Source organism: Ursus arctos, unplaced genomic scaffold (assembly GCF_023065955.2).
Source record: "Ursus arctos isolate Adak ecotype North America unplaced genomic scaffold, UrsArc2.0 scaffold_17, whole genome shotgun sequence".
Lineage (NCBI taxonomy): Eukaryota > Metazoa > Chordata > Mammalia > Carnivora > Ursidae > Ursus > Ursus arctos.
In genome coordinates, this window is record NW_026622841.1 from 16,350,136 (window position 1) to 16,364,788 (window position 14,653).

At 42.0% G+C, this 14,653-nt stretch overlaps 1 protein-coding gene across 2 annotated transcripts in view; it reads right to left on the reverse strand.

Moving 5' to 3' along the window:
* Positions 1–14,653, reverse strand: part of MALT1 (MALT1 paracaspase) — a 60,655-nt gene that overhangs the window by 33,450 nt on the left and 12,552 nt on the right. For both annotated transcript variants that reach the window (XM_026496392.4, XM_026496391.4), the window contains exons 3-4: positions 6,737–6,858; positions 1,516–1,675 (exon numbers count right to left, since the gene is read on the reverse strand). In XM_026496392.4, coding sequence (XP_026352177.1) covers positions 1,516–1,675; positions 6,737–6,858 — 282 coding nt within the window. The remainder of the gene's footprint in view (positions 1–1,515; positions 1,676–6,736; positions 6,859–14,653) is intronic.

Here is a 14,653-nt window from a genome sequence, read left to right on the forward strand (position 1 = left end):
TGTTTCATAAAACTGTGACATTTCTAGAAATACTAAGAGATGGTCTCTGGATAAAAGAATGCTGTAGACAAGTACATTTAGAAAATTCTGGGTTAAACAAAGGTAAACAGATTTTTTTATTACAGGACTTCTCAGAGGTTTTTTCTTTGTTTCTTTTTTAAGACTTCTCAGAGCTTTAAGTGTTAGTATGCTTTGTGTATTTAGAAGGGCAAAATAGTTCAAGTGGTTTCCACACGTTTGGCCACAGGTTCTTTCTGGTGGGGGCAAACAGCTTATTAACATCTTGAGTGATATTCACATTCAACACAGAAAGTTACAGATTCTGCTGTTTGATTTAACTTATTAAAAGGAGTTTTGTTATTAGCATGGAATAAATATGGATGGATGATCACTAGCATTTCTTTCTGAGGCAGACACCGGAAAGCATTATTACTATTATTTTTTTAAAGATTTATTTTAAAGACAGAGAGAGAGAGAGCGTGAGCACACGTGTGCACCCATGGGGGGTGGGAGAGGAGGAGGACAGAGAGAGAGAATCTTACGCAGACTCCACACTCAGTACGGAACCCAACACAGGGCTGGATCTCATGACCCTGAGATCATGACCTGAGCCGAAATCAAGAGTCCAATGCTTAACTGACTGAACCACCCAGACGCCCCCAGAAAGCGTTCTTTATTGAACACTCATGTGTTGCTCTAAGGTCCTCGAGGAAGGAGGACTTGTCAGTGTTAACCCAACACCAAGTCTCCATCATGAAACTTAGTGTCTCACACACTGCAGGTGATCAATCTTTGCTGAATGAACAGGATTTAATTCACAAACATATTTAAGTTCATTACAACACACAGAAATATTCTAGAAAGATAAATAATTCCCTTGTTTAATAATGACTACTTTTAGAGATTATTTATTTAGGTGTAGGAAAAGCTAAACTGAGAAAGAAGAATGGAGACAAGACAGGTAAGTTTCCCACCTATTCTTTCTGTCTGACCATGACAAAGAATATAGTCCCTGACTGTGAGTGTGAATACAGAAAATAACATCTGATGACTACTCTTCAGAATAGGGAGATTTTTAAAGTCAGTACGAGTTACTGGCCTAAGAAGCTGGATGACAGAGAGTAGAAAAACAGTCCAATGAAATGCTTTATTGTGGGGAATGATACGCTGCATGCCCTTTCACGCCAAAGGCAACTCTCGAGGTTTTATTCCACAATATGATTTTGTCAGAGTAATACAACAGTTTGGGAGAAAGGCATACAGTGTAGAAAGAAACAGAAGGGACGCTCGCAGAGACCAGCGGCAGGGCCAGTCTAAGGCATCTGCATGTGTACGTGTCGGCAGAGAAGGGATCAAAGCACATGGGATAAAGTCTGAGCAACTGGTTATCTTCTGCTGGTGGTAAGTACGTACGGGAGCTTCCGGTCCTGTTTGTGACACTGTGAAATTCAAGTAAACATTCAAAATAAAATAAGGCAATTTCCATCCTAATATTCAACTTAATTTATCACTTACCCTGGAAGCTTCCTGTTACTTCAGTGACATCACAAACATCCAGCTGTGACCACTGGCTGAATTCAAAGGTGAAATTATTATTAACTCGACAGACATAAAAGCCTGCATCTTTTACATGCACTGCATTAAAAATAAGTTCCGATGCATTTCCGTTTGGAATCTGCGAAAGAATCAGTAAGAGAATGTAAATGAATGACTCATCAAAACACACCTTATAAAAATGCGCCATGCAAAAATGTGTCGATTTCTCTGGAGCTTTGAAAAGCATATTTTTCCCCCCAAGTTCTAAAATATTTTTTACTTAAAAAAACAAACAACATGTTGAATAATTTAAGACTAAAGTCTTAGAAATCCACACTGTTTTACAAATCCATTAATTACAGAGTTAAGCTCTCTCCCACAGATCTTCCAAAAACCAACAGAAAAGTATCTCTTCTGTCATTTAAAACTGTTCAACTCATTAGTATTTAAAGAATCTACAATGGCAGATTTATAAGTAACACAGAAAGTTAAGCTCGGCTATTCATTTCAGTTCTGGCCAAATCGGCTGTGAGTATATAAGCAAGTTAGTTCACCTTGAGACCCCATTTTCTCATCTGCAAAATTCTACAAGAGGATACACTCCGGAACCACTACTCTTCTTTCAGGGTCTGCGTGGAGAAGGGCTATGGAAAGCACGTCAGTGATGGGAAGAAATGGCCACCCAAGGGTTTCCCAAGCTCCCCTCCAGGGCTCTGGTTACCACATTAAGGTTTCTTTCACCTCTGCTGCTCTCATCAATTTGTAAGTGCCACCCACTTCTGCCACATTGCCAAGGGGCTTGGCCGCGTGCCCCTCTCTCTCCAAACCCCAACCAACTGAATTCCACTCTCCCCCCTCAGAACCTGCAGCACAGAAAGAGCATTCTGCTGAAGATCTGACAACTAGCATGGCCGGCTGCACTTGGCACCGTGTTAATGTACTGTCGGCTTTCCTACCAGACCATCAATGCATACTTTGTCTCTCTTCAAACCTCCTCCAATCCTGCTTCTCTCAGCCACCGACTTCAGATAGAAACTCTCCTCTTCCTGCCACCAAGTCACAGAGCTATCTGTATAACTGCTCTCTTTTCTCCTGTTAAAACAGAAAATGTGTCTTCCTGGCAAAGGCTACTTGGGCTTAGGATCTGTGGGGATCTGCTCAGAACCTCAGAGTTGGTACGCAGACTAGTTCAAGCTGCAGACATTTGGGATCAACAGGTATAGAAAGCAGCTTTCTGGGGCGCCTGGGTAGCGCAGTCGTTAAAGCGTCTGCCTTCGGCTCAGGGCGTGATCCCGGCATCCCGGGATCGAGTCCCACATCGGGCTCCTCCGCTGTGAGCCTGCTTCTTCCTCTCCCACTCCCCCTGCTGTGTTCCCTCTCTCGCTGCCTGTCTCTCTGTCACATAAATAAATAAAAAATCTTTAAAAAAAAAAAAAAAAAGAAAGAAAGAAAGCAGCTTTCTCAGAGACTCCCCTATCTAAGAGTAGACACTTCTCGGAAATGAGGCTACCATAAATTCCTTCTTCAGGGTGGCTTTATCCAGGAAGGAGACCAAGAATAAACCTACCACAAATCCCCTCTCCAGGAGAGTTTTATGGCCATGATGAAGATGGGAAGACCACTTGCACCTGCATGAATAAACATGGTCAAACTTCCTTATCTCCTATTTATTCTTCTAGAAATCCCTTTGTATTTCTTAAAGAAACCCATTTGTTCCTCTCATAGAGGCCCTTCTCCCTCTTCCCTTTTCCTTACTATATTAGGTGTGCAGGGCTCTAACTTTATTCATGGAGCCACTTCCTTTGTAAGTTCCATATGAATACACTTCTCTTGTCCATCTGTATTATGTCAGTTAATTCACAGGCACCCAGAGAATGAACATAAGAGGGAAGAGGAAAACTTTTTCCTCTCCTGCCAATCCCATCCTCTCTGACCTTGCTCCTGCAATTTTCTCTCTGCTTTATCATCTATTTCTCTTTTATTGTATCACTCTCAAAAACATACTCTAGTCCTTTGTACCTTAAATAAGTAAAAAACCCCAAACAAACCTCCCTTGACTTGCACCCCCTCCTCTCAGCAGCACCGAAAATGCTAATTACCCCTTTTTTCTTGAAATACTTTCCCTTTTAGGCTTCATACCATCCTCTGCTGGATTTCCTCCCATCTCTCTGGCAGATTCTTCTTAGTCTCTTTACTAGTTTGTCTTCTGTAACATAAACTTTCAAAGACTCTCCTGATATCCAAACTGTCTAGCTGATTCATGTAGATGTCTAATAGGCATTTTGAACTTAGTGCCTCTAAAACCAAATCCTTGATTTTTCTCCTTAAATCCATTTCTTTCCCAATCTTCAATACCTCAGTATATAACATGTCTCCAGATGCTTCCATAAAAAATCCGGGGGTCATCCCTTGATCTCTCTTCCTTTTTCTTCATGCTCCACCTCTAACCTATCAGGTGTGGTCAACTCTCCCTCTAAAATAACCTGACCTGAGCACTCTGCTCCCTCTCCACTGCCCTGCCCTGGTCCACACTGCCACTATTTCCAGTCTAGCACAGGCATTAGCTCACTGGTCTTCCTGCTTTTCTCTTGCTTCTCTTCAAATGGCAGCTTTGTGTTTTAAAACATAAATCCGATCATGTTACTTCTCCTGCTTAAGATGGTTAGTGGCTTCTCACTTTAGATCATCCTGATGATTTTCCTCATAGTTCTTAACTCAAACAATTCTCCTATTTGTTTGCTGTCTCTCCCCACTGGGGAGGGTGGGGGGGGGCAGGACCCTGTGTGTCAATGCTTCATCACCACGGCCTTAGATCACAGCCTGGCCAAGACAGGTGCTCATCAAGCACTTGTTAAACGAATAGCTCTTAAAATAACCCCATGACCATGACCATAGAGGTAGTCTGACAAAACTCGACCTTGTGAGGGCTTTAAAATCTATTACAACTCTTCCAGTTTAAGAAGTATTCCCCACCCTCTACATTTTTACCTTCTTCAAATCAGGGCATATTTTACAAATGGTATGCTTAATGTAGCAATTTTGTCTGTTATTTCTCCCTCAAAAGGCATTTATTAAGATAAAGGCAACTTTGCAATTGAGAAAATGTTACAAGTAACTTTAGTTACCATCTCCTGAAAGCCTAGGTACATGAAACATCCTGTCTATTAAGTTCTCACAACCCCAGATGACAGGAATTCATATCATTAAAGATGACACTCAGGATTCCAACACAGGCCTATCTAGCACCAAAGCCTACATGCAACTTTTTACTAGAGTTCAGCTGCTCTACCTTACCTGTAAGGGATGGAAATAAAAAACTGTATAAAACCACACATTTCTTCTAAGGCACAGGATGATCCATTAAAGGAAAGATCATAATCTTAGAATGGCTCTTTAACTTAGTTTCAGGTTTGCAAATGTAGACTTAGGACTGATTTGGAAGAAAGCTTAGTTATTTGACAAGCAGGTTGAAAAGAGTATGGAGTTTCAAGGTACAATCTAGGAGGGAAGGGGGTTAGGGGAGGTGGAGTGGGAGAAGAGAGGAGCCGAGCAAAGTGAGAAACAACATGGGCTAGCCAGAACAGCGAGAAACACCCACTGGCAGAGTAGTTCAAAGAACTTCTAAGAAAAAATAATTCCAATATGTGATTTTAAATTGTTTGTTGGGTGGTGCAGGGATACAGTATTTCCACAAAAAGAATAATGCTCCCCTCCGCTAGCCTGAATTTTGCTTCAGAATTTACCACAATAGCCTAAATCTTTTGATACAATAGTTATGTGCAACATTTAAAATAATCTTCAATTTGCCTTCTATGGCACCTTAAAAATCTTTTAATTAAAGATTTTGGTTTCCTTTTTTCAGGTGGTCGGGAAGATGGTAGACATTCAGATTCAGTGCGTGTACCCAAAGCAGCCAACCATCTTTCAAAATAAGAAGAGGGACTCCCTTGGAGAAATTGGCAGAGAAGCTCCTACAATACCATAAAAACTTTGGTCTGAAGGGCGCCTGCGTGGCTCAGTTGTTAAGCGTCTGCCTTTGGCTCAGGGTGTGATCCCGGGGTCCTGGGATCGAGCCCCGCCATCAGGCTCCCTACTCCTCTGGGAGCCTGCTTCTTCCTCTCCCATTCCCCCTGCTTGTGTTCCCTCTCTCGCTGGCTGTCTCTCTCTCTGTCAAATAAATAAATAAATAAAATCTTAAAAAAACAACAACAGCAACAACAAAAAACCCCCCAAAAAACCACTTTGGTCTGGGTTTCAAGATACCCAAGGAGGTCACTGAGGGTCCTATACTGATAAGAAATGCCCCTTCCCGGGTAACGTCTCTATCCGAGGGCAGATTCTGTTTAGTGTGGTGATCAAGATACGGAAGACCACTGTCATGCACCGAGACTTCCTCCACCACATCTGAAAGAACAACCGCCTTGAGAAGCACCACAAGAATATGTCCGTACACCTGCCCCCTGCTTCAGGGTGTCCAGATGGGCAACACTGTCACAGTGTGTGAGTGCCGGCTCTTGAGCAAGACGGTGTGCTTCAATGTGCTCAAAGTCACCCAGGCTGCTGGCACCAAGAAGCAACTCTAGAAGTTCTGAGACTAGAGGGCACATACTGCCAAAGAAAATAAAGTTATTAAAAAAAAAAGAGAGAGAGACATTTTGGTTGGAACATAATTTGTTGTTAAGGAATTTTGAATGGCTATGTTAGAATGCACTGGTGATATTTACTATTTGTTAACACTGTTGTTCTAATACTGATTTTCCACAATTTTTAGAGTCTAGAGAATTGATTTTATTATTGCTTAGCATTTTTCAAAAAAGATTTTATTTATTTGAGAGAGTGAGTGAGAGAGAGAAAGAGAGAGAGTACATGAGTAGAGGGAGGGACAGAGGCAGAGGGAGAGGGAGAAGCAGACTCCCTGCCGAGCGTGGAGCCCGATGCCAGGATTCTGAGACCATGACCCGAGCCAAAGGCAGATGCTTAACCAACTGAGCCACCCTGGTGACCCCCTCACCATTTTTGTTATAAGACAACTTTTGCAATTGTTTTACCAAAATAATGATTATTGACTACTTCGGTAATAACACAGCCACGTCTACCAGATCAAAATTCCAAAAAACACACTGAGGAAAATGATGCTAAATAATTTGCTATCATTCTCTCTTCTTATGACAAGGGAAGTAAAATACATTTAAAAAGTTACCTCTTTATTCATTTTAAACCACTGATATTGTACAAAGGGATGTCCGGTTGCCCGGCAACACAGTTTCACAAACTGTCCAGCCAAGACTGCCTTTGACTCTGGGTTGACGGTGATCTTTATTCCTTAAAAAAAAGAAAAAGTTAAATAAAGTCACGGAAGAGAGGTTTTCCTTGTTTATACTTCTGAAACAAAAACCCCCACAAAGGTATTTTGGAAATAACCTGTATATTCATCCTAGTTGTAAACTGCCCATTCATATCTCCTTCCCCATCAGATTATGCATCTGTGAGTTCCAGGCTTTGTAAAACCAAGAGGAAAGAAACTCATCCACAGAAGACTTTGATCTACTGTACTTCCCATGGCTGGGGGAGAAAACTGTTTGCCATATTTCTTCAATTCTTAGAAATATTTTTTTCATGCTAACCCCTCTGAAATCAGGATGCACCTTATAGTAGATGTCTGCTAGACAGCAGTCATGATGCAGTTCTCAGTGCCAGCTCTTCAAGTACTTGGTCATAAATGCTCATATGGCTGGCACTTCAACTGAATTAGGTGCACTGCTACAAGTGTTGGCCACTGAAAATGTCTTCAAGATACATTTATTTCAATGCTATGATTTAGCATTAAAATGAAAATGACTCCGTATGCAGAAAGGCACGGAAACAGAACAGCAGGATATAAATCCAATGCATGTGATACAAACATTTCTCATCTGGGAAATGACTATCAGCATCAAAACTTGGGACAGCTTTAAAGAAAATCCTAAGTCAATTATGGAATCACCGCCCCCCCCCCCGCCCGCCATCCCGCTCTCAATTACTCCCTCTGGGGAAGCCTGCTGCCATGTCATGGGGACACTCAGGCAGCCCTGTGGGAGGCCCAAGTGGTAAGGAAAGAAACTTGGGCCTCCTGCCAGTGGCCAGGTAAGCGAACCACCTGAGAAGAAGATGGTCCAACCCCAGTAGGACCAGACGGCTGCAGCCCGGCCCCACCAGCCTGACCCCCACCTCATCAGAGACCAAAACTGGAGCCAAAACCACCCAGTTAAGCCATTTCCAGGTTCCCATCCCCAGAAACCATGTAAAGTAATAAATGGTTCTTGTGTTAAGCTTTGGGTTTTGGGGTAATTTGTTATGCCACAATAGATAACTGACACAAAAGAAATCACAGTTAGGAAATTCTACATTTGCCAAGGTTATAATACATACAATTGGGTTAGCTGGCTTCCAGGAAGGAAGAAGAAAAGATCATTAAAACTTGTAAAATATAATTCCCTGCACCTAGTTTTATTTTCTTTCCTCATCTATCCTGAATAGGAGCTCATAATAGTGTCTTTTTCCTCTATAAGCTACCAACCCAAAGGAAAAAATTGAAGAGGAGTTAGTCCAAATAACAGCAATCTTAGTACATCAAAGATACTAACCTTTCCAGGACAAAAACAGTATATACGGTAAAAAAGGTATGTGAAAACCATTCCAGAAAGATACCAGATAAAACCAAAATCCAAAATATATAAATATTTACTGCATACCTATTACATTTGAGGTTATGGAGAAACCCTAGAAAATCTTTAGTAAAGAGAATAGAGCCTTTCGAAAAAGAATTTAAAACATTTGCCAAGGGAGAACTTTCTTATTCATTACTTCTTTATGTTGATGCCACGTTAGCACAGTATGGAAGAAGGGACAGTTCTTCTGGAAGCTGTACTATGTGTTGGTTGCAAAGGACATGGTGAAGACAGAAAATGGGATGAGCCCTCTCACCTTGGCCGGCAAATTCACACCATTGCATTTAACGCTCTCAATGCCATTCTTTAGCCACGAGAGACGTATATGTTCCAACTTCAAGATACAAAGATTCTGATTTTCAAAGCTTATGTGTGATAAGAAAGAAAAAGTTGTAACAACAAAAGAAGGGAATAAATATAAATCTGAAAAATAGAGGATGTGTGGCTCAATGGGCTTTAAAATGTGAATGTCTTCTAGCCATCTCCAACTCAACACGTCCCAAATTCCTCTGGAACAAAATCTACTCCTGCACGAGAGCCCACTGTCTTCCCATCTCAGCCTGTCTCCATGCATCCAGTTACTCAGGACAAAAACTTAGCAGTGCTCCCCAAATCCCTCTTTCCTTCCTCATTCTCCACATGTAACTTCTTTGCAAGTCCTGCCAGTTCCACTTTTCCCCGTCTCCACATCTTCAATGCCATGATCTTAACCCAAGCCACCATCAGCTGTGATGAAACCATGGTACAGCCTGCAAGCTGGTTTCCTTGCTTCCAACCAGCAGCCCAAATGTCTTTGTAAAAACAGAAATTAATCCAGGGGCGCCTTGAGTAGCTCGTTGGTTGAGCGTCTGGCTCCTGATTTTGGCTCAGGTCATGATCTCAGGGTTGTGGGACTGAGCCCTGCCAAGGGCTCCACGCTCAGTGGGGAGTCTGCCTGACTCTCTCTCTCCCTCTGCTCTCCCCCCTTCCTCCGCTCACACACGCTCTCTTTCTCTCTATATAAATAAATAAAATCAAATAAAACATAAATTAATCCATACCACTCCTCTGACCAATTGTACTTCAAATAAAAGCCGCACTCCTCATCACGGTCACACAGTTTTACATAAACTGACCTCTCTAACCTCGTCCCCTCCTCTCCTCCTTGCTGTAGCCACACTGGTCCTCTTTTTGGAAACCAAGCTATTTTCTACTTTTCTACTTACTGGTCCTCTGCTGGATTTCCCCTCCAACCCCCCGCTGTTTCATGGCAGGCTCTTTCTTTCTCATAATCTAGGTCTCTAGCTTCTCTGGGAAACATCTCTAAACCAGCTATCCCCCACCCCCACTTTTCGATTACATTCACCCCACTTTGCGGTCTTCACTGCACTAATCATCTGAAATCCCTAGGTTTTCTTGTCTGTCTCGCCTACTAGAACAGAAGCTTCATGAGAGCAAGGACCTTGTTTGTCTTAGTCACCAGTTTATCCGACACCCAGAACAGGGCCTGGCAGACGGTGACACAGTGAATGTTCTGCACGTACTTGCTGAACGACTGTGTATGATCACAATAAAAACTACTATGGCAGCCATTTACTGACTGCTTTATGTGGGCCTGGTGTTTTGATCTCTAGCCTTCAAAATAGCCAGATGAGTTAGACATTAGTTGGACCTATGTTACAGTGAAGAAAATGAAGTAATTTGCAAAAGGTCACCCAAATTACCTTCAGTAAACTATTTAACCTGTCCGAGACCAATTTTTTCCCCATTGTAAAATGGCAGAACCAGAATACAAACCTAGGTTTTCTTGGGCTTTAAAATCCCCATGCTTTTGTTAATCCAGTGATTTTTCTTCTCCACCTTTATGGAAGTATGCTTGACAAACGAAAGTTCTATACATTTCTAGCACTACCATGTGATAATTTAATACACATACACATTGTGAAGTGAGTACCACTGCTGAACTTAATTAACACATCTATCACCTCATAGTTATCATTTTCCAAAGATCTTTTTTAAAAGATTTTATTTTTAAGTAATCTCTATGCCCATCATGGGGCTTGAACTCACAACTCCGAAATCAAGAGTCACACACTCGGCGCGCCTGGGTGGCTCAGTCAGTTAAGTGTCTGCCTTCAGCTCAGGTCATGATCCCAGGATCCTGGGATTGAGCCCTGCATCAGGCTCCCTGCTCAGCGGGGAATCTGTTTCTCCCTCTCCCTCTGACCCCTGCCCCCACTCATGCCCCCACTTTCTCTCTCTCTCAAATAAATAAAACTTTATTAAAAAAAAAAAAGAGTCACACGCTCCACCAACTTAGCCAGCCAGGCACCTCCCAGTGATTCTTAGTGCACCTCCCATGCTGATCTTCTGCCACAGAAAGCCTCTCTGGCTGAAGCGAGAACGTCAGGCAGAGTACCATGTCTTGTACCATGGCGGTGCTTATACATTGACCCTGGCAAACATTCTCTCCTATAATACAAAGAGACAAGAGTGATGGAAAATTAAAAGGCTTTCTCCCTAGAGTGTCTTACAAAGAAAAGAGTAACTTTAATGGACAAAGAGCCCATAAGGCCAGGATGTCCTAAAAGATGTCCTTCCTTTGTATGGGAGACAAGACTATATGACTTCTGATGCATGTTCAAGTTCAGTTTACACATCTGTCCTGGACCACCTATTTCAGTAGTCTAGTCTTCAACAAGCAAGCAAATACATACACGTATTTATTACTTAATGCTTCAAAGACTGAGAATTGAAAGGCACAATGTGATTTGGAAACCGCTCTTGGTGAGTAGTAAAGACAAAAAAGTCGCAATACCTCCCATGCCTTAACCACACAAATTTCCTTCCTCCCACATAGTGTTGTGCGGCAGAGAACCATGGTCAACCTGTAACCACCCTCGCGGGGCGCCCACTAGTCAGAAGGTGCTGAACAAAGGTAAGGAAAGAAGATGGCACAGAGCAATGGAGGGTGTACCAAGGCATACAAATGAAAGTTCTATTTTAAAGGCTGAATGCACAGTTTCCTGGCAAACAAGCCTGTTTTCAGATAACATCTGCAAAGATGTCAAAGAGGTGACTCGATTTCCTGTAAACCGGGGAGAATCTGAACTAGGTACGATGGAACATGAGGATCATTCATTCGACACACACCTGTGTAGATCACAGAGTCACGATACTGAACAATAAAACTAAACACCTGCTGGAATTTCAAAACAGATAAGTTAGGGTGATTCTTGATTTGACAAAAGGATTCACCACAGCTTCCCTTTAAGTTACCCTCTCTCAGGATGTATTTAAAACTTTAAAGATTTTATTTACTTATTTGAGACAGAGCGCACAAGCGAGAGAGCACAGCAGGGGGAGCAGCAGAGGGAGAGGGAGAAGCAGGCTCCCCACTGAGCAAGGAGCCTAATGTGGGGCTCGATCCCAGGATCCTGGGATTATGACCTGAGTCAAAGGCAGCCGCTTAACTGACTGAGCCACCCAGGCATCCCATGGATGCATTTAAATACTGATGTGATTTAAAAACAGCTGTTCCAGGAACAGATCTATTGTATACATGACAGTACATCTGTTTTCAGAGGCTGTGAACCAAAAATTCTTTCTATCAGCTTCCATCTAAAACTCTTCCTCAACGTTATTCTGAAAATTTCTAAGCTATCATTGCAAAGTGCCTCATCCTGTTCCAGAATAAATACCATTTCTCTTCCTCCAACAATCTTCCCCCAACACAACCAAAGCATGTCCATGTATGTCCCTCCTACAAGGCAGTTAACGTTTGCACCTCCTGTGGCTAAACCTAGTCTCCTCATACCCCGTATGCTTCCACGTTGCCCAGTAACTCTGAACACCTCAGTGCAGACGCACATTCTTTCAGACCTCACAACTCCCTTTCTATTTCTCTCCTCCTCCTTTGCCCTTGTTCCCGTCCATACCATCGTTGCCTCTTCGACTTCTTGATATTTACCTTTCAGAAATTTCTGTCACTCATGCAACGAGAAAAGTCCTTTACAAACGAGATCTAGTAGGAGTACTTTTTAATTTGGCAAGGACAAAAAACTGCAGTCCACGGGTCAAAGAGGTAACTGGGGGAATAATTCATCACCAAGTTTCCCGAATAACCCAGAAATTTCCCAGCATGATAGAAATGACACCGGGTTTAGGTTGGGGTTAGCAGACCTGGGTTCTAATCTACTTTCGTTAATAACTGTGACTCTGGCTGAATGATAACCTCTGGAAATCTCATTTTCCACACAAATGTTTGCTCACATTTAAAATTTGAATGTTCATAACAGCACAGCTCTGCTCCTTTACAGAACTATAAAGATAAGATGGTTTTGAACTAAAGGCATTTTGGAAATGAGAGAATAATATTCAACAACCTTGGTTCCTGTCTTTTTTCTTTTTTTAAGATTTTATTTATTCATTTGAGACAGTGAGAAAGAGAGAGAGAGAGAGAGAGAGAAAGAGAGTATGAGAGGGGAGAGGGAGAAGCAGACTCCCCACTGAGCAGGGAGCCTGACACAGGGCTCGATCCCAGAACCCCAGGATCGTGACCTGAGCTGAAGGCAGACGCTTAACTGAGCCACTCAGGCACCCCTTGGCTCCTGTCTTAAGGACAAAAAAGGTGTGGGGCAAGTGGGAAAGACGCCACTGAAGAGACCTCAGCCAGAGCAGTCTGGTATGTACAGAGAGCGAATGAAGTACATTTTATATAAAGAAGGAAATAAAATGATAACATCATAGAACTGGAGGTGGAACCTTGGGATTCACCTAACGAAACCCACACATAAAATGTTAATTCTCTCTAAATATCCCCTATCATCTGGCCTCTGCTTAACCAACTCCCGGCCAGGGCATTACTTCCTTAGCAGCCATTTTGTGATCTGCATAACTACGTAACTGATGGAGCCTATGATCACTCAAAATGTTTTCACTTAAAAAAAGAAAAAGAAACAGAACATCTTGAACTGCACATCTAGGCTCAATGACATTTGCGAAGGACAGAGATACCAATGTCGGTTGCTTCGGAATCAGGATTTTTGATCCTTTAATGAGAAAATAAAGGTCTAAAAAATTATTATGGACTTCCAGTTCAAACAATTTCAGCACACTCATTTAATGTTCCCACTCCCCTCCAATTCCCACTGAGATGACCAAAAGAATAAAATAGGGAAACAGTCGGTGCTGGGAAATGGGCATGGGGAGCAGCTAGCCGTCCATGTGCTATGAAAAAGCCCAATTAGAGAGAAAGCAGAAGAGGGCAAACCTCAATCCCATGGGGCTCCTTCAGAAAATATATTAAGGGTCACCCCATGGAGAGCAAGAATTTAGGGCAGAGTTACCCTCAGCTTAGATCCCATCCTACGTGAGGGACCAGTGAGGCTGGCTCCTAATCAGGGGAATCGTTCTAGTTAGAGGCAGGGGAACGCTGCCCCAGCTACTGCTGGGCAGCCAAAACAAACACATAAAAGAAACTCAGTTTCTCAAAAAACAGAGTAACTACTTATTACAGCCATCTCCTATGGCCATCTATGGCTGTCAGCCCACAAATAACCAGGATGGAATGTGGCAAAATAAAACTAAAATAAATCTAAAGTTTCCTCTTCTTCCTGCATTTAGGTCCGAAAGGTCTGTTCAGAGGCTCACAGCATCTTGGACAGAACTCATCCTACTTACCAAAAGCAGACCTCTCTATAGAGACAACTAGAGAAAAGTCATTGGACTTTCTACGAAATAAGAACTAATGTCCTCCTATGAAGCTGCCTGACTATGAAAAAAGAGAGAAAACATGAGAATATTTCTATATTGTACTTTCACCAAGATACAGGAATACACTGAAAAGGAAAACCCAAAGATCAGATCAGACTCGCCCTAGATATTTGTTTTTACGATCGTGTTGGATGTGATCCTTTACAGGTTTGTCTTTCCTGTTAGACTACGAACTTTTCCTACACGAGAATTTTGGTTCTCGTCGTCTTTGAAGCACAGTACCAAGTGCAACGTCTGGTACTGGAATTTAGGAAGTGTTTACTGAATGAATGAGTAAAGTCCCAAATAAAGTTGATTCTATCAGAGCTTACCTTCTTAATTACAATAGTTTTTATTCTCAATATCCTTATTAACATGTTAAAATTTTCTCTATAATTCTTATATTTACTCTAATATCTGCAAATACAGTGAGTTTTAGATTATTCACATAAAATGCACATAGAAAGCTAACAGTGAATTACCTCTTCCTGAGATTACTGAGCTTTATCCAATCCTAAAATTTGTCCTCAAAACCCAATACTTAATATTCAAGAAACAACTGATTCCCAATGGACACTATACAACTAATATGACATAAAACCTCACAGAAATAGTGAATGAGTGTTACTATAGAAATGTTAGCATAGAAACTGCGTTCCTTTGCCTGGTCTCCCCTC